The 20,201-nt window shown below is 47.3% G+C and overlaps 1 protein-coding gene across 3 annotated transcripts in view; it reads left to right on the top strand.

Moving 5' to 3' along the window:
• Window positions 1-20,201, top strand: part of ZZEF1 (zinc finger ZZ-type and EF-hand domain containing 1) — a 404,243-nt gene that overhangs the window by 38,918 nt on the left and 345,124 nt on the right. For all 3 annotated transcript variants that reach the window (XM_063953702.1, XM_063953701.1, XM_063953700.1), the window contains exons 3-4: window positions 1,563-1,757; window positions 2,133-2,304. In XM_063953702.1, coding sequence (XP_063809772.1) covers window positions 1,563-1,757; window positions 2,133-2,304 — 367 coding nt within the window. The remainder of the gene's footprint in view (window positions 1-1,562; window positions 1,758-2,132; window positions 2,305-20,201) is intronic.

Here is a 20,201-nt window from a genome sequence, read left to right as displayed (position 1 = left end):
GCCCGAGGGGTCTCGGCTTTACAACTTTGCCGAGCAGCTACTTGGTCAGGGGCAAACACGTTTGCTAAATTCTACAAACTTGATATCCTGGCTGAGGAGGACCTGGAGTTCTCTCATTCGGTGCTGCAGAGTCATCCGCACTCTCCCGCCCGTTTGGGAGCTTTGGTATAATCCCCATGGTCCTTACGGAGTTCCCAGCATCCACTAGGACGTCAGAGAAAATAAGAATTTACTTACCGATAATTCTATTTCTCGTAGTCCGTAGTGGATGCTGGGCGCCCATCCCAAGTGCGGATTGTCTGCAATACTTGTACATAGTTATTGTTACAAAAAATCGGGTTATTATTGTTGTGAGCCATCTTTTCAGAGGCTCCTCTGTTATCATGCTGTTAACTGGGTTCAGATCACGGGTTGTACGGTGTGATTGGTGTGGCTGGTATGAGTCTTACCCGGGATTCAAAATCCTTCCTTATTGTGTACGCTCGTCCGGGCACAGTATACTAACTGAGGCTTGGAGGAGGGTCATAGGGGGAGGAGCCAGTGCACACCAGGTAGTCCTAAAACTTTTACTTTTGTGCCCAGTCTCCTGCGGAGCCGCTATTCCCCATGGTCCTTACGGAGTTCCCAGCATCCACTACGGACTACGAGAAATAGAATTATCGGTAAGTAAATTCTAATTTTTTTTTTTTATAAAGGGGTTCGCTACATAGAGTCCAAGTAGCTCAAAAGAAAAGTGGAGAACCACTTTAACCCATTTGTTGTAGGGCTAACTGTAAATTAGAGTCATTAGGCATGGGTGATTTTAGGGTAACTTATTAATTTTTAAAGTATTTCAGTAAGTACAGTTTTTACTTATAAGTGTCCATCATGCAGTTGCTATATTCAGTGACAAGTACTGTCTAACAAATAATGGGTTATAAAGTTCTAATACTTCAATGCAAGCTATGGTCCATACGGGTGTGGTTCATTAGGTCGACCACTGAAGGTCAACATGGTCATTAGGTTGACATGTACAAGGTCGACATGGTAAAAGGTCGACATGAGTTTTTTGACTGTTTTTGGTGGTGTTTTCTTCGAAAAGTGACCGGAAACCCCAATTAGTGCACCATGTCCGCTCGCTTCGCTCGCCATGATTCGGGCAAGGTGCCTTGCTCCGCTACCGCTGTGCTCGGCACAGGTTACCGTTACCAATTGTATTCCACGTGGATCGTGAGTATGAAAAAGGTCAAAAAATGAAAACAATTGTGAAAAACTCATGTCGACCTTTTTGCATGTCTACCTAGTGACCATGTCGCCCTAATGTATGTTGACCTTCAGTGGTCGACCTAATGCTTGTCGCCCTAACGACCGCCATTCGTACACCACCATATTTTGTCTTGGTTTTGTCTTTTGGATTGCTGATCTCTTCATAGTCTATTCAACATATCTTAACCATTGGGTGGAATGCTGATGATAGTCTGTTTCTCTGTGCAGATTAATATTCGGCATCTGCCCAACGTAACTGCACCAAAGCACATCGTCATAATACAGTTCTATAGTTTGACTTTCTTTTTCTCCCCCAGGTTTTATTGACATATTCTCCAAATCAAAAGAGCGACTCAGCTTGCATTCTACAAAAATTCTGCGTTTTTTGCATCGAAACCGTATTTCCAGTACTGTGATCCCTTATCCCATGCTAGAGTGCTGCAATAACATTTCTACAATGCGTTCCTCTGTCCTGAAAGATTACTTAGAAAGGCTTCTCAAAAAAGAAAAAGGTAAGTTGAGTATGTAACCTTGTGTTTTTTTTTATTGTTTAGTAAAGTACATTTTACTAAAATGTTGTATAAGATAACTAAATCTTGCCACCCAACCCCATTCTCTCTCCCCCACCCGTAATAAACAAATAAACTTGTAGCTGCTTTCCCCGGGATATTTACAGTCATTAATATGCTCATTTTCATGGTACAGTAGTTGTACCTTCTGTATTGTATTCCTTGTGATTGTGTAAATGAGTACACATTAAAAGAAATGTTTATATAAAAATGCTTTTTTTTAAATGTTGATCAATGGGTTATAAGGTGTTACTTTTGACATTGAAGGGGTACAGTTGTGGTAATCACTGTTTCCATCTTTCCATCCCTGATCTGCAGACTGTCCTGCAGCTGTATGTGGCAGTGATGAATCTCTGAAGTATAAAACCGTAACAAAATGTTACAGTAGCATAGAAACCTCATCCAACTCCTCCGATATTGACAAGATGACTAATGGAGAGACCACCTCGTACTGGCAGTCAGATGGCAGTGCCCGCTCACACTGGATACGGTAATAAAAATGTCATTATTGCCCACTGTGTACTTGTTTCTCATCTCCTTACCTCAAGATAAAAAAAGAAAAGCTTGTATCATCAACCTCTGACTATTAAAACTTTCTCTGGAATTTTTCTCCTGATCTTGATGGATCAAAGGCAATACATTTAAGAAACCCAATGTAACTTGGTATTATGGCATGATGTAGTTTGTTTCCCCATGTGCAATATTGGCGTATACTTATACTACATTAAATGCTAACTCTTTCCATGGCATAATTTTCCCTGTGTGTTACAGCTCCAAAATCGCACTGATGGAAATCATTTTATACCAACATGAAGACTGGGAATCATTTTTGTAAAATGTTTACAGGAAGATTTTGCTGTCATCTTCTAGTAATCCTACAAATCACTAGGTCTAACTAACTTTATTTTTTGCTTTACTACATAATTCCTTATGTACTATGCTAAGCAGAATGAAGCAGGAAAACTGGCTAAACTACTCTATGGGGTCGATTCTATTCGGCAACTTAAGAATAGCGCCGGGAATTAGCTCCTGACGCTATTCAATTCAGCTGCTAGTGACCCGCAATTGTCGGGAATTCTTCTCTCATCCCCGGGGGATGAGAGAAGAAACCCGACAAAAGTGCTGCCTCGCGGCCGGCGCGAGGCTGATTCTGTCGGGAATCAGCATCGCTGCGGGTAGTTAAGTCGGAGAATGCCCGTTCTCCCGACAAAACTACCTGTTAAGTCGGCGAGAACGGGACATCGCCGACTTAACTGGAGCTGAATTGAATAGCGTCGGGAGCTAATTCCCGGCGCTATTCTTAAGTTGCCGAATAGAATCGACCCCTTTGTCTCTTTGCCTGGTGAATCCTGCTTTATTTATTTTCTTCCCCTTCTGACATAGTTTACAAGGAACTACGTAGCAAAGCAAGAAAAACTAGTTAGAGAACATGGTGACAGGTGTTCTTTAAGGAAAAACGGGCAGGTTGTTTTATATTGTTATCCAGTAGGTGAGAATGAACATGTATCTTTATTTGCGTGTGATGAGCTGTTGCAGTGTGACCTTAATGTAAGAACCACGTGGAGTTCATTAATGCACAGAGAGATGTTTGGGAAAAATTGAGTGAAAAACGTTCCCCCCACATCACTTAATGAAATAGTACAGTAAAATGGTCTTCTAGACCTTGCAACAATAATGGGAATTGAAGATAAAGCAAACATTTGGATGCGCAAACAGTGTTATATTTATAATTCAAAACTCTTTTCAGTCCATGAATGTGGTTTTTCAGGTACAGCAGCTATTCAGAGATTAGTGACTGTATTATAATCACAGAGCGAAAACATTGGTGAAGGCATATTAGTGGAAAATGTAAAGGGCGAGGTCACTAAATATCCCAAAATATTTTTTTCTTCTGCAGAACTGCACTTTAGAATTCACCTAATACACTGCTCAAAAAAATAAAGGGAACACTAAAATAACACATCCTAGATCTGAATGAATGAAATATTCTTATTAAATACTTTGTTCTTTACATAGTTGAATGTGCTGACAACAAAATCACATAAAAATGATCAATGGAAATCAAATTTATTAACCCATGGAGGTCTGGATTTGGAGTCACCCTCAAAATGAAAGTGGAAAAACACACTACAGGCTGATCCAACTTTGATGTAATGTCCTTTAAAACAAGTCAAAATGAGGCTCAGTAGTGTGTGTGGCCTCCACGTGCCTGTATGACTTCCCTACAACGCCTGGGCATGTTCCTGATGAGGTGTCGGATGGTCTCCTGAGGGATCTCCTCCCAGATCTGGACTAAAGCATCCGCCAACTCCTGGACTGTCTGTGGTGCAACGTGGCATTGGTGGATGGAGCGAGACATGATGTCCCAGATGTGCTCAATTGGATTCAGGTCTGGGGAACGGGAAGGCCAGTCCATAGCATCAATGCCTTCGTCTTGCAGGAACTGCTGACACACTCCAGCCACATGAGGTCTAGCATTGTCTTGCATTAGGAGGAACCCAGGGCCAACCGCACCAGCATATGGTCTCACAAGGGATCTGAGGATCTCATCTCGGTACCTAATGGCAGTCAAGCTACCTCTGGCGAGCACATGGAGGGCTGTGTGGCCCCCCCAAAGAAATGCCACCCCACACCATTACTGACCCACTGCCAAACCGGTCATGCTGGAGGATGTTGCAGGCAGCAGAACGTTCTCCTTGGCATCTCCAGACTCTGTCACGTCTGTCACATGTGCTCAGTGAGAACCTGCTTTCATCTGTGAAGAGCACAGGGCGCCAGTGGCGAATTTGCCAATCTTGGTGTTCTCTGGCAAATGCCAAACATCCTGCACGGTGTTGGGCTGTAAGCACAACCCCCACCTGTGGGCGTCGGGCCCTCATACCACCCTCATGGAGTCTGTTTCTTTAAATTCAATAGTTTTTATTTGAATTTTCAAAGTTTACATCAACACTTCACTCAAAAACAAACATAAAACTACATACATACACGGAATGCATGGAAACAGCTGTACATAGATAAGGCACATAGTAAATCTTGCAAAAATAATGCCACGTAAGTCACACAATCACATAGTCACAGCGTCTGAGAGTAGCACACCTCTATCTTATTCCTTCCAGTATAGGCATAAGCATAGCAGAACAAGCACAATACATCTCGATACAGCTCAACAAGGCCGGCCGCGAGGGTGTCCATCCCCAAAAATCCTAGAGTGAAATAAGGCGAGAGATGCAACTCAGGACCCTATCTCTCCTTGAAGTATTTAGAGTCTATCCACCTACCCCATCGTAAATAATTTCCTCTCCACCTTCCTCGCCAGGAACACAAATTTTTCGTGTGCAACAGTTTCATTGACCAGGGATATCCAAGCCTTAATTGATGGGGCCTCGCCCGCCAGCCACAGCCAGGCTATACAGACCCTAGCTAGAGCACATAGATTAGTAACATATCTCCTGCAGGGTGGATCTAAGGCCTCCTCGTCCACAATCAACAGTGTACACAATGCAGGCGTACATATGGAAGAGGGAACACCCGTATCACACATGGTGCGTATAACAGCCGTCCAGAACCGAGACACGCCAGGGCATACCCAAATTAGATGCCAGAAGTCGGCACCCGCGGCTCCACATTTGGGGCATTGCGAGTTATGGGACCCCCCAATATGTGCTAACCTCACCGGGGTCATATATACTCTATGCAGGATGTATAGTTGTATTTGTTGGTACCTAACAGATGAAGTGGAGATCCGATGGGCTCCCACAGCAGTATTCCAAGCATCGTCTGATAATGTACCCACGTCTGATTCCCACCTATCTCGAAGAGTAGTTAGGGGATCTATATGATGCATCTGGAGAATACGACCATATATCTTAGAAACCAGGTGTCCCGAGTCCAGCGTCTGCATCATTAATTTGACCGGGGAGTCAACGAGGGCCGGGGGACCATTTGGTCTCAGCTGAAGGAATCGGGAAAAAAAACCCTGAGGGGACATTATGTGTCTGCTGGAGTTGTTGGAATGAGGTAAGGGTCCCATCTTTATATAAATGTCCTAAAGAGTGCACTCCCCAGTTACCCCAAACCTCTCGGACCTGAAGATGACACAGTTCCGGCAGCCCGTAAGCATTATCCAGTGGGGTATCAGGATCAACACCGTGACCCCGCATCACAGAGTGCACCAATTTCCATATTAGGATGGATTGCTTAATAAGTGGCAATGTGGACATTTTGATACTACCACAAAGGAGTAGCTGTAATGGGGAGCCCCCTGGGTAGTCATGGTGCAGCATAAGCGAGTGCAGAGCCAGGGCATCGAGGTCGGTAACCCACTCCCAGACATGTGCCAACTGTGCCGCGTAATAATAAAAACGGAAGTTGGGGAGAGCCAGTCCCCCCATTTCCCGTGACCTGGGCAGGGTATCTATTTTCAACCGTGCCCGCTTACTAGCCCACACCAGAGAGGAAAGCAACCCATTTATTTGTTGAAAGGTCCTCTGCAGAATATAAACGGGAGAGTGCTGTAGGACATATAGAAGTTTGGGCTGGAAGACCATTTTTACCATATTAACCCTCCCCGTGACCGTTAAAGGTAATTTTCCCCACGCCTTCACCTGGCTACGGAGATATGTTATTTGTGGGGTAATATTTAGGGAGGGGAATTTTTGAGGATCATTAGACACCCAAATACCCAGATATTTGAGCCCACCCACCGCAACGGGAGAGCCACCAACGGGGAATTAGGAACTTCGCCCTGAAGTGGGATAATAAAGGATTTCTCCCAATTGATCAAAAGCCTAGAGTATCGCCCAAACCCACCAATTATTTCTAAAATCCTAGGCATAGACTCAGCATAGCGATCCACAAACAGCAAAACATCATCTGCGTATAGGGCCACCCTGTCTTCACGAGCACCCACCTTAAAGCCAGAGATCCCCGTATCCGCCCTCAGGAGGCACGCGAGGGGCTCAATGGCCATAGCAAACAGGGTAGGAGACAATGGGCAGCCCTGTCGCGTACCTCTAGACAGGGGGAAGGAATGAGATACGAATCCATTGACCACCACACTCGCTGAAGGGGAGGAATACATCAGTCGGACATATTTAATGAAGTTCGGGCCTATGCCGAATCTACGCATAACTTCCCACAGGTAGGCCCACTCCACAGAGTCGAAAGCCTTAGCGGCATCCAGCGAAACAACTATAGAGGAGGTGGGGTCCCTACGGGGAATTTGCAGATGTGTGAACAGTCGTCTAAGGTTAATGGTTGTCGATTTATTGGGCATAAATCCCGTCTGATCCGGATGTATAATTTGGGAAATAACTGTATTTAATCTGCCAGCCAGCACCTTAGCCAAAATTTTTATATCAGTGGGTAGGAGGGATATAGGGCGATAGGACTCAACTCTCTTGAGATCCTTGTCAGGTTTAGTGATAACTACAATCACTGCCTCCGCCATAGACTGGGGGAGAGACTCCTGCGCAAAGATCTGGGCATACAACTCGAGTAGACGAGGGACAAAGAAGTCCAGGTGATGCCCATATATCTCAGAGGGTATACCATCCAAGCCCGAGGCTTTACCACTAGGGGAGGCCTTGATAGCAGCCATAATTTCATCTGATGAGATAGGTGCCTCTAACAAGTCGCAAGCCTCACTGGACAGGGTGGGGAACCGAACATTGTCTAAATAATCGCTTAGATGTGACTGAGTGCACTCCAATTTAGATTCATACAGGTGGCTATAATAGGATACAAATTCAGCCGCCATTTGTGGGGTCTGAGTCCGAGATATGCCATCAGAGTTCATAATCTCAACAACCACACTATTAGGTCTATCACCCCGGGCCAAAGCTGCCAGGTACGACCCCGGCCTATCACCAGTAGCGTAGAAAGTATGGGATGAAAAAAGGAGTCTATGCTGAGTCTTCTCCATTAGGTACTCCCTCCATTCCCTCTGAGCCGATAACCAAGCCGCCCTAGAGCTGTCTAGAGAATCCTGTAGGTATTGCAATTCTGCAGCCACACTCTGGGCTTCCAGTACCGCCTCCCGTCGCTTATAGAAAGACTTCAAGCTAGATACCCGTTGAATCAAACTCCCACGCAGGAAGGCCTTAAACGTGTCCCATAGTGTAGAGATAGCCGTATCGGCACTATTTAATTCAAAAAATTCCCGCCATGCGGCCACCAGGTCAGAGCCGTCCCCCATGTGAACAAGCCAAAATGGGTTAAATTTCCATACAGCCTGGCCCCTAGAGAAATTAAAGTCTAAAGTAAAGGTCAAAGGGGAGTGATCTGATATACCTCTAGTCTCGTATCTAATACTACCAACCCGGGGGATCATGTCGTTCAAGAGGAGGGCCAGATCGATCCTGGAGAACGAAGAATGAGAGTGAGAGAAACAGGAGTATTGTTTAAGAGACGGGTGTCTCAATCTCCAAGGGTCGACCAGGCCCAATCCCGACACCACATTTGCAAAGGCGGACTTCCCAGGACATGCAGCAGACGGAGACATAGAGAGCCTATCCATCGCCGCATCTAGCACATTATTGAAGTCCCCAAGGCAAATAACCGATATCCCGGGGGATGAGGCCATAAACCCAGCAGCCTTTTTAAGAACATCAGGGGAGTAGGGGGGGGGGGGGCACATAGACAGCCATAAGGAGGACAGGGACATAGAATAGTCTACATTTCAAGAACACATATCTCCCCCATGGATCCGTCTGCATGGATTCCAGTACAAAGGGGACGGTCCGCCTAATAAGGACTGAAACCCCACGAGAGGCCGAAGTGTGCATGGAGTGGTACGCCCATCCCACCCATGGCCTCTTCAATGAGAGAGTCTTACTCCCCACCAAATGCGTTTCCATAAGGCAGACCACATCAGCCGCATAGTTTTTGAGCTGTCGGAGTACCAGGGACCTCTTAATTTTATTGTTAAGCCCTCGCACATTCCACGCTAACACTCTAATCCCAGCCATATTGCATCAAAAGTAAAACACATGTAGCACCTCGCGGCCAGCCCGTTTCGCCGTGCACAGATTCAGTTATCAGGCGCCCATGTTTAAGTAGTACAGCAACATACCATGTCCATTCACAACATACCTTTCCACACAAACAGTAAATACAACCCAAAACCTTCCACCTCCCCCCTCCCTGTATACCACCCCGAACCTGCAGCATACTTGGATCCCAGAACTAAATGCAATTACCTAAAAGAAAAAATTTAAATGGCAAAACTTCGTAGCACCATTAACCAGTGCATACACACCGTAGTCGGGGCCAAGAATATAATGACTCTCGGGAAATATAGAGGTAGTCTCCAGCCACCAACCACCACCCCCCGAAAAAATGGGGGGGAAATCATATAGATCCACCCCCTAGGTCTATTCGTGCCAAAATAATTCCTACACAAATATCAAAGAGCCAAACATAGCAAACCAAACATATAACCCCCCTCCCCCGCCCCCCCAGAAATACAAAATATATAATAAAATAAAAAAGGGGGAAAAAAAAACAGGAGGTAAGGAAGGCTCGGAAGCATACCATAGATATCAGAGTAGGCTGGCGAGTATTCATATACCCTGTTTGAGGCTTGAAAACAGAGCAGTGGAGATAAGTGGACATCAACAGCAGTCAACCACCCCCGCATCTTATCGTTTCCCATTAAATAGCTGACATATGTTAATCAATTGTAGTAAATACCAAAAAGATAAGGAAAATAAAAAAGGAAACACAGGAGAAAGTCAGCATCAGGGCTAGGCCGGAGATTCACGGATTTGCAAGGGCACGCCTCGCCGGGAATCTGCTGTCCAGCCATACCATGGCCTCATGGGGAGTTGTGAAAAACTTTGTTTCCCCATCAGCCAGTACTCGCAACTTGGACGGGAAAAGCATGGCGTATGGCAGGTCAAGTTCACGGAGCCTCCTCTTAACAGGCAGGAACTGAGCTCTATCCTTTTGCACATCCACTGCGAAATCCGGGAATACAGATATAGGCGATCCATTCCACTTTAACGGGCCTTTGGTACGAGCCAACCTCAGAACTGTGTCCCGATCACGGAAGTGGAGGAATTTAGCAATAAAGGTGCGGGGTGGAGCCCTTGGAGGCAGCGGGCGCATCGGAACTCTATGGGCCCGTTCAACAGTGAAGTAAGGTGAAAACTCCTCAGAACCAAAGGCATCCCGGAGCCATTTTACGAGAAACTCTTCGGGAGCTGAGCCCTCTTCCTTCTCTGGCAGACCAATAAAACGGACGTTATTGCGCCGCAGACGTCCCTCCATGTCTGTCATCCTCCTGCGCACATCTGTCATCTGAGACTCCAAAGCGTCAGTGCGGCGACCCAGTGGGCCGACAGAATCTTCGATATTGGATATGCGGGTCTCAGCTTCCCCCACTCTCTCTCTCACCCTCTGAAGGTCTTGATGGATAATGGAGAGATCAGACTGTACTTGCCCGATTTTATCAGCCAGACGCGCCTCGCTGGCGGTGACCGTATCCAGTACTCTCTGTAGCGCGGCATCCGGAGGGTCAGAAGAGGCGGAACTGTACGCAGGGGATGGGGGTGATGTCTCATGTCTTACGCTCTCCCCCCTTCGCTGCTACGGGCCAGGATCACGAACAAACTTATCCATTGCTCCTGCATTCGCGCCAGTCTGGCGACCCTTCACCATTTTGGACAGCACGGTGACCGACCCTCCAGTTAGCAGGGTATATCAAAGCAAATACAGGCAAAGAAGAGTGTGAGAGTATATATATATATATATATATATATATATATATATATATATATATATATATATATATATATATATGTATGACAGCAGGGCCAGAGTCTCGAGATATACCACAAAGTGGCCGCTTAAGCAGGGATGGAGGGACCGCCACCCCCAGGGCGCATAGAACCAGTCCCCCGGCAGCAGGCTCCAGACACAGCAGGGAAGCTTGCCCTGCAGTTGATTCAGTCCGGGTTGGCAGGCCAGGAGAGAGAAGCAGGCGGAAGGAGGGAGGGGAGCGTGCGCCCAGTAATCTCAGTCAGCCCAGACTCAGCTGCAGGTGTTGTCCTCCCCCACTCCAAGTATTGTGTGCCCTAGTACCTGATTCCAACGTGGATGTGGACACAGAGCATCAGGGGGTGCAGAGGATAGTCGCTGGGGGCAGGCAGCTAGCTGTGTGTTCCCCTCTGGGTTTCACATACAGTGAGAGGCAGTCTAGACCCGCGGTCCGTGCTCCGGCGATTCGGCTGGCTGTAGCGGACAACGGGAGCCGCACTTCCGGTCTCCCGTACCGCGCGAGTCCGCGATGTCAGAGCGGTGCAGAGAGCCTCACACAGAGTCTCCCCTGACAGTGCAGGAGGCGATCAGAGCAACGGAGGAGATCCCGGCGCCCTCCTCGTCCAGGTATTCAGCCAGTCGCCGCGGGCAGTAGCGGGGAGGAGAAGCCGGACTTCCGGCTATAGCACGAGGCAGTAGTCCCAGCGTGGGTCAGGGCCCACCAGCACACAGGGCTCCAGAGCCTCCGCAGATGATAGCAGCAGGATTAAACCCGGTCCAGGGGGGGCAGGAGGCATTCACTCAACTATGGCCCCAGTATCAGACCCAGGGGGGGAAATCAGGATGTGTATTCAGGATGATATGGCTGGAGAGCTGCACACTGCAAGTGCTACTCCATGCCCGTCCAGGCCACGCCCCCATGGAGTCTGTTTCTGATCGTTTGAGTAGACACATGCACATTTGTGGCTTGCTGGAGGTCATTTTGCAGGGCTCTGGCAGTGCTCCTCCTGTTCCTCCTTGCACAAAGGCGGAGGTAGCGGTCCTGCTGCTGGGTTGTTGCCCTCCTACGGCTTCCTCCACGTCTCCTGATGTACTGGCCTGTCTCCTGGTAGCGCCTCCATGCTCTGGACACTACGCTGACAGACACAGCAAACCTTCTTGCCACAGCTCGCATTAATGTGCCATCCTGGATGAGCTGCACTACCTGAACCACTTGTGTGGGTTGTAGGGCGGTCATACAGGCACGTGGAGGCCACACACACTACTGAGCCTCATTTTGACTTGTTTTAAGGACATTACATCAAAGTTGGATCAGCCTGTAGTGTGTTTTTCCACTTTAATTTTGAGGGTGACTCCAAATCCAGACCTCCATGGGTTAATAAATTTGATTTCCACTGATAATTTCTCTTACGTCCTAGAGGATGCTGGGGACTCCAAAAGGACCATGGGGTATAGACTGGATCCGCAGGAGCTTGGGCACACTAAAAAGACTTAATCTGGGTGTGAACTGGCTCCTCCCTCTATGCCCCTCCTCCAGACCCCAGTTAGACTTTGTGCCCAGGAGTGACTGGATGCACACTAGAGGAGCTCTACTGAGTTTCTCTAGAAAAGACTTTTGTTAGGTTTTTTATTTTCAGGGAGACCTGCTTGGCTACAGGCTCCCTGCAGTGTGGGAGTGAGGGGAGAGAAGCAGACCTACTTCTGTGAGTTTCAAGGCTCTGCTTCTCGGCTACTGGACACCATTAGCTCCAGAGGGTACGATCACTTGGTGCGCCTAGCTGCTTGCTCCCGGAGCCACGCCGTCACCCCCTCACAGAAGCCAGAAGTCAGAAGTCGGGTGAGTATGAGAAGATCAGAAGACTTCAGAACGGCAGAAGACTTCAGTAACGGAAGGTAAAGCACAGCGGTAACGCTGTGCTCCATGCTCCCACACACATCACCAACGGTAGTAACTGGGTGCAGGGCGCTGGGGGGGGGGCACCCTGGGAGGCATGTTACTGGAGTTCAGGGCGGCATATTATGGTAGTGGGTGCCTAGGCACCCTTTACAGACCCCCGCCTGCATTTTTAGTTAGTTTGAATTTGGCGGGCCGTGGCCGCCGGGAAGGGGGCGAAGCTTCGGTCCGCTGCTCACACGCGCCATTTTCTCCCTACACGCGGCTGAGGGAGAGACGCTGCCGGGACCTCCACGATTCACAACAAGTAACGGGGGCATCTCCAGAGGGGAGCCGCAGTGGGGTGCTGGTTTTTTTTATCAAACAGGCAGTGCTGGGTACATATATCGTTATACCGATATATGGGCGCTGGGGTGTGAGCTGGCATACTCCCTCTGTCTCCTCTCTCTGGGCTGCAGTGTGGGCCTGTCACCTTGCTGGGACGTTCTGTGTGTTCTGTGTGTCGTTACTAAGTGTCGACATGTCTGAGGCTGAATGTTATTCACCAGAGGAGTTTATGGGTGGTGTGGATGCGGGGCTAGAATTGGCACTGTCGACGCAGCCGACACCTGACTTACTAGCACTTCTTAATACGATCAATTCCAATGTAGCTTCTTTATCGAAGAGGTTAGATAAGTCTGAGTCACAGACGCAGGTGTGGAAAAAGTCCATGGAGGAGGCTTTGTCTCAGGTACAGACCCCATCTGGGTCCCATAAGAGGCCATTTACTCAGGTGGGGGATACTGATACCGACACGGACTCTGATTCCGAGGTCGATTTCACTGAGGCTGCGTTACATCCAGGTTTAGTTTAGAGTATTCAGTACATGATTGTGGCTATAAAAGATGTTTTACACATTTCTGATGAACCTGCGGTACAGGAAACAAGGATTTGCTTGTTCAAGGGAAAAAAACCTGAGGTAAAGTTTCCCCCCTCTCATGAAATGAATACTCTTTGTGAAAAGGCTTGGGAGTCGCCGGATAAGAAATGGCAGATTCCCAAGAGGATTTATATGGCGTATCCTTTCCCCTCTGATGACAGGGAAAAATGGGAGACATCTCCAACCGTTGATAAAGCTCTATCCCGTTTGTCTAAGAAGGTGGCGCTTCCGTCTCCTGACACGGCAGCTCTCAAGGATCTGGCGGATCGCAAGTTGGAGACGTGTCTGAAGTCCATTTTCGCTAATTCTGGGGCTCTGCTCAGACCCGCTGTGGCGTCGGTATGGGTGAGTAGTGCTATTGCTAAATGGGCTGAGAATTTAGCTAGTGACATGGATACTCTTGATTAAGATAATGTCCTTTTAACTCTCGGTTATATTAAGGACGCTGCAGATTACCTAAAGGACGCGGCGAGGGACGTCTGTCTCTTAGGTTCAAGGACCAATGCCATGTCGATATCTACTAGGAGGGCCCTGTGGATCCATCAATGGAATGCTGATGCCGACTCCAAGAGGTCTATGGAAGCACTACCCTTCAAAGGTACGGTCTTGTTTGGGGACGGCTTGGCGGACCTAGTCTCGACCGCGACTGCGGGTAAGTCCTCTTTTCTTCCTTATGTTCCCACACAACAGAAAAAGGCACCACATCAACAAATGCAGTCCTTTCATCACAACAAATACATTCGTGGGAAAGGTTCATCTTTCCTCGCCTCAAAGGGTAGAGGACGGGGAAAGTAACTTCCTGCAGCCTCAGGCGCACAGGACCAAAAGTCCTCCCCTGCTGCTACCAAGTCCACCGCATGACGCTGGTGCTTCCCTGGGGGAGTCCGGACCGGTGGGGGGCCGTCTTCGGATATTCAGTGAGGTCTGGATTCAATCAGACCTGGATCCTTGGGTGTTAGAGATCGTGTCTCAAGGATACAAACTGGAGTTTCGCGAGATGCCCCCTCACCGGTTCTTCATTTCGGCATTACCTGTAGTTCTTCCGGACAGGGAGGTGGTCCGGGCAGCGATTCAAAAATTGTGTCTGCAGAGGGTCATTGTTCCCGTCCCCCCGTCCCAGCAGGGGGAGGGGTTCTACTCGAGCCTCTTTGTGGTGCCGAAACCGGACGGTTCGGTCAGACCAATTCTAAATCTAAAATCCCTCAATCCATACTTGAAAGTGTTCAAGTTCAAGATGGAATCCCTTCGAGCGGTGATTGCCAGCCTGGAGGGGAGGGGGGGGGATTTTATGGCGTCAGTCGACATAAAAGATGCCTACTTACATGTGCCGATGTATCCTCCGCATCAGGCTTTCCTCAGGTTTGCGATACAGGATTCTCATTACCAATTTCAGACGTTGCCGTTTGGGCTTTCCACGGCTCCGAGGATTTTTACCAAAGTCATGGCGGAAATGATGGTTCTTCTTCACAAACAAGGGGTTTCAATTATCCCGTACTTGGACGATCTCCTGATAAAGGCGAGGTCCAAGGAACGGTTGCTGAGAAGTGTAGAGTTGTCACTCTCTGTTCTGCGAAAGCACGGTTGGGTGCTCAATTTGCTGAAATCCCAGTTGATTCCGACCACTCTGCTTCCTTTTCTGGGCATGATTCTGGACATGGATTTACAAAAGGTATTTCTTCCAAAAGAAAAGGCTCGGGAACTGCAGACGATGGTCAGGGAACTTCTGAAGCCGACGAGTGTGTCGATCCATCATTGTACTCTGGTTCTGGGGAAGATGGTTGCGGCGTACGAAGCCATACCATTTGGCAGATTTCACGCCCGGGTGTTTCAGTGGGACTTGCTGAGCAAATGGTCCGGGTCTCACCTACACATTCACCGGAAGATAAGTCTATCTCCCAGAGCCAGAATTTCTCTCCTGTGGTGGCTACAGGGTCATCACCTCCTAGGGGGACGTCGATTCGGTATCCAGGATTGGGTACTTCTGACAACAGATGCAAGTCTCCGGGGCTGTGGCGCAGTCACCCAAGGAAGAAACTTCCAGGGAAAATGGTCGCTCCAGGAAGCCTGTTTCCACATAAATATTCTCGAGTTAAGAGCCATTTACAACGGCCTGCTACAAGCAAGAAGCCTTCTTCAGGGTCGACCAGTTCTGGTACAGTCAGACAACATCACAGCGGTGGCGCATATAAACCGGCAAGGCGGAACGAGGAGCAGAGCGGCAATGGCGGAGGCCACAAAGATCCTTTGCTGGGTGGAACAACACGTGAGCGCACTGTCAGCAGTTTTCCTGCCGGGGGTGGACAACTGGTAAGCAGATTTCCTCAGCAGACACGATCTCCATCCGGGAGAGTGGGCTCTTCACCAAGAGGTTTTTGCAGAGGTGACAAGACGCTGGGGAATTCCGTTGATAGACATGATGGCGTCTCGGCTCAACAAGAAGCTCCCGATGGTATTGTTCCAGGTCAAGGGACCCACAAGCCACTGCAGTGGACGCCCTGGTGTCTCCGTGGGTGTTCCAGTCGGTGTATGTGTTATCTCCACTTCCTCTCATTCCGAAGGTGCTGGGGATCATTCGACGAGCAAAGGTTCAGGCGATTCTCGTCGTTCCAGACTGGCCAAGAAGGGCCTGGCACCCGGATCTTCAGGACTTACTGGTGGAAGATCCGTGGCCGCTTCCTCTAAGAGAGGATCTGTTGTTGCAGGGTCCATGCGTGTTTCCAGACTTACCGCGGTTGCGTTTGACGGCATGGAGGTTGAGCGCCAGATCTTAGCTCGTAAGGGTATTCCCAGGGAGGTCATTCCAACTCTCATTAAGGCTAGGAAGGAGGTTACGGCGAAACACTATCGCCGTATTTGGAGGAAGTATGCTTCCTGGTGTGAGGCTAAAAGGGCTCCTGCGGAGGTTTTTCACTGGGGTCGTTTTCTCCACTTTTTACAGGCGGGCGTAGATGCAGGCCTGAAATTGGGTTCCATCAAAGTGCAGATTTCGGCTTTATCTATTTTCTTTCAAAAAGAATTAGCTGCCCTCCCGGAGGTTCAGACATTTGTGAAAGGAGTAATGCATATCAATCCTCCGTTTGTACCTCCTGTAGCTCCATGGGACCTTGATGTCGTCTTACGGTTTCTCATGTCTTCCTGGTTTGAACATTTGCGTAAGGTTGAGTTGAAGTTTCTCACCTGGAAGGTGGTTATGCTTTTGGCGCTGGCGTCTGCCAGGCGGGTGTCGGAGTTGGCGGCTTTATCTCATAAGAGCCTGTACTTGATTTTTCATTCGGATAGGGCGAAATTGAGGACTCGTCAACAATTTCTACCGAAGGTGGTTTCTTCATTTCACATTAACCAACCTATTGTGGTTTCGGGGGCTACGGAAACGGTGGCGATTCCGAAATCTCTAGATGTTGTAAGAGCATTGAAAATGTACGTCTCTAGGACAGCTGTTACTAGGTAGACTGAGGCGTTGTTTGTTTTGTATGCTGCCAACAGGATTGGTCATCCCGCTTCAAAACAGACTATTGCACGCTGGATTTGTGGTACGATCCAGCAGGCTCATTCTTCGGTCGGACTACCGGTACCGAAGTCGGTAAAAGCCCATTCTACCAGGAAAGTGGGCTCATCTTGGGCGGCTGCCCGGGGCGTTTCGGCGTTACAACTTTGCCGAGCGGCTACTTGGTCGGGTTCTAACACGTTCGCTAAGTTCTATAAGTTTGATACCCTGGCCGATGAGGACCTGGCGTTTGCTCAGTCGGTGCTGCAGAGTCGTCCGCACTCTCCCGCCCGTTCTGGAGCTTTGGTATAATCCCCATGGTCCTTTTGGAGTCCCCAGCATCCTCTAGGACGTAAGAGAAAATTTTGGTACTTACCGATAAATCCTTTTCTCCTAGTCCGTAGAGGATGCTGGGCGCACGTCCCTGTGCGGACTATTACTTGCAGTGTTTTTTTCTTGCTGGTTAATTTAGTTTATACACGGGTAGTGTATTGGTTTGTTGCAGCTTGTTGCTGGCATTAATGCATACTGTCATCTGGTTTGAGGTTATTCCGGTTGTACGGTATGTTTATGGTGTGGGCTGGTAGTTTGGTAGCCCTTAGTTAAAACAAAAATCTTTCCTTGAAATGTCCGTCTCTCCTGGGCACAGTTCCTATAACTGGGGTCTGGAGGAGGGGCATAGAGGGAGGAGCCAGTTCACACCCAGATTAAGTCTTTTTAGTGTGCCCAAGCTCCTGCGGATCCCGTCTATACCCCATTGTCCTTTTGGAGTCCCCAGCATCCTCTACGGACTAGGAGAAAAGGTTTTATCGGTAAGTACCAAAATCCTATTTTTTGTGTGATTTTGTTGTCAGCACATTCAACTATATAAAGAACAAAGTATGTAATAAGAATATTTCATTCATTCAGATCTAGGATGTGTTATTTTAGTGTTCCCTTTATTTTTTTGAGCAGTGTATAAAGTTTTCACCTAATACAGTATAAATGTTTTTTTTGGGGATTAATATCAGTCCTGTTGTGTGCAGCAAGTCTACGTAATAAAATTGACATAATTTAGCTGGGAGGCAGTCGATTTGCCAGTTGTCTGGATCCCTGCTGTCAGGTGACCGACGCCGGAATCCTGATACCTGGTGAAATGCTGGCGGTCTGGCCGAAATCCCCCACACGGGTGGTGGTGCACGCCACCATCCGAGAGGGAATATAACCCTGTCGCCACGAGGTCTGAAGCGTGACGAGCGCAGTGAGCCTGCTAGGGGACATGCTGCGCATGCCGCTAGTATTTGGGATCCCAGCGTCGGTCTCCTGATAGGTGGGATGCCCAAAGCCGGGATATCATACTGATCCCATTTGGCTTCCCCACCAGTACTGACAACTGGGTGGGGGGAGAAGCGCTTGTGGATGATCATGTCAGGAGCTGGGGAGATGGGACACCCTTGTTTGAAAGAGGAGACTTCCATCTTTAAAACTATAAGCACTCATAAAAGTTACTGGTGATCAGTAACTTTTATGAATGATAACACCCCTACACTACAGAAAATCATGGAGTCCAGGGATGAGCATAGATTTTTTTCCAATCTCCGATTCTATTATGATTACTGTATTTCAAATGAACCACTCCCTAATGGCTGTTGTCTAGTGATCACCAGATAATATTCCCCCTTGCCGCTTGTAAAAATTACATTTTCCATAGTGCTGGTGATCACCAGACAATAACTTCCACATATTATATCAGATATAAAAAGTGGTACCTCATTTATTGCGATAGTTCGCCTAGTTTCTGAAATGGTAGGCCTTGTTGCGACAATACTCTTTCTACACATACTGTAGTAAGCGTTTCAGTCGAGACACTGAAAATCTGAAGAAGAAAAAAAAAAAGAATTTTTGTTTCAAGTGCAGATTTTTTTTTTTTTTGTCAAAACCTACAATTTTTTTTTTTTCTATTTTGGAAAGAAGGCTTATTGACAAAATTAGAATCTCAAAACATTTATTTGTGCTGTTTATAATTCGGAAACAAAATCGTATTTGCTTTTATTCACTTTTCTTAAAATGTCAATAAAAATACACCTTTTGTTTTGCCGTTTTGGTTCCTTTTTTTATGTTAGAATGGCTAATGGTGTTGGTGTTGGAATGTGTCAAGCGCAAGTATGACCTCGGCACAAGGGTGAGAAAACCTTCAGCAGTGATGAGGTTAAAAGGTTTCCATTGGCAGAATTTTCCCTTTTTTTTTAAATTTTTTTATTAACAGTGGAAAAATAGTAGTTAGCAAGCATTTCACAAATAAGATTATTTTGGGGTGCAGAAAAAACTCTGAAATGTTATTTTTATAAAAAAAATTTTAATTAAGTTTTAAAAATATTCTGAATAATTTTTTTTTTTTTTTTTTTTAAATTCTTTATTTTTCATTTTATAATATAAAACATTTTCCAAATATGTTAACATACATATCATAGAATAGAATGTAGACAACAGTCTCATGTCTTATCAACTGTAGATATATACATCAATAAATGTTTGCAGTAAAAAGGAATCAACAGTTTCATCTATCATTTCTTAAACTGTGCCACGTTTGGTAGATTGTACAAAATCTGGGATCAAAAACATCCTCATATCTATATCGCTTAATAACATAGCTTTTATAGAAAGTGTGAGGTAGTAAACATTTGGAAACAAATATATAAAGAGGAGGACAAAGGGAAGAGGGGGGAGAGGGGGGAAGCAGAATGGGGAGGGGAGTAGGTAGGCCACATATGTAGCACATACAGAAGCCAAAGCGGGGGCCTTAAGGACCCCCGTCCTCAATGTATGGTCAGGGTGCATAATCAGCATAGGTGTTAGTGATCTTGAATTCAATCCAAGGGAGCCAGGTAGCTATGTAATCTGAGTATTTGTCCAAGGCGGCAGAATAAACATCCTCCATATGCATATAGAAGTCAATGCGTTGGAACCACTCCCATATTGTCGGTGGGTTAGTGGATTTCCAATGCACCGGGAGTACAGCTCTTGCTGCGTTATTTAAGTGTTTAAGGAGGGATTTCTTGTAGCGGGAAAGGGGTATATCTGAATGCGATAATAGCCAAAAGTCCGGACCCAGCGGGACAGGGCCACCCAAAATCTTTGTGGATAGGTCTATGATCGTATTCCAAAAAGGGGCAATCGACAGACAATCCCACCATATGTGTATCAGTGTGCCCGTATCCCTACCACATCGCCAGCACAAAGGGGAAACTGAGGGGTAGAATTTATGCAGAAGGGACGGGCATCTATACCATCTTGTTAGTAATTTATATTGCGTTTCCACAACGTCCAGACTAGTGGAGCATTGTGCCATGA

This window comes from Pseudophryne corroboree, chromosome 2 (assembly GCF_028390025.1).
Source record: "Pseudophryne corroboree isolate aPseCor3 chromosome 2, aPseCor3.hap2, whole genome shotgun sequence".
Classification (NCBI taxonomy): Eukaryota; Metazoa; Chordata; class Amphibia; order Anura; family Myobatrachidae; genus Pseudophryne; species Pseudophryne corroboree.
Note: the sequence above shows the minus strand (reverse complement) of the source record. Positions and strands in the feature narration are given on the sequence as shown.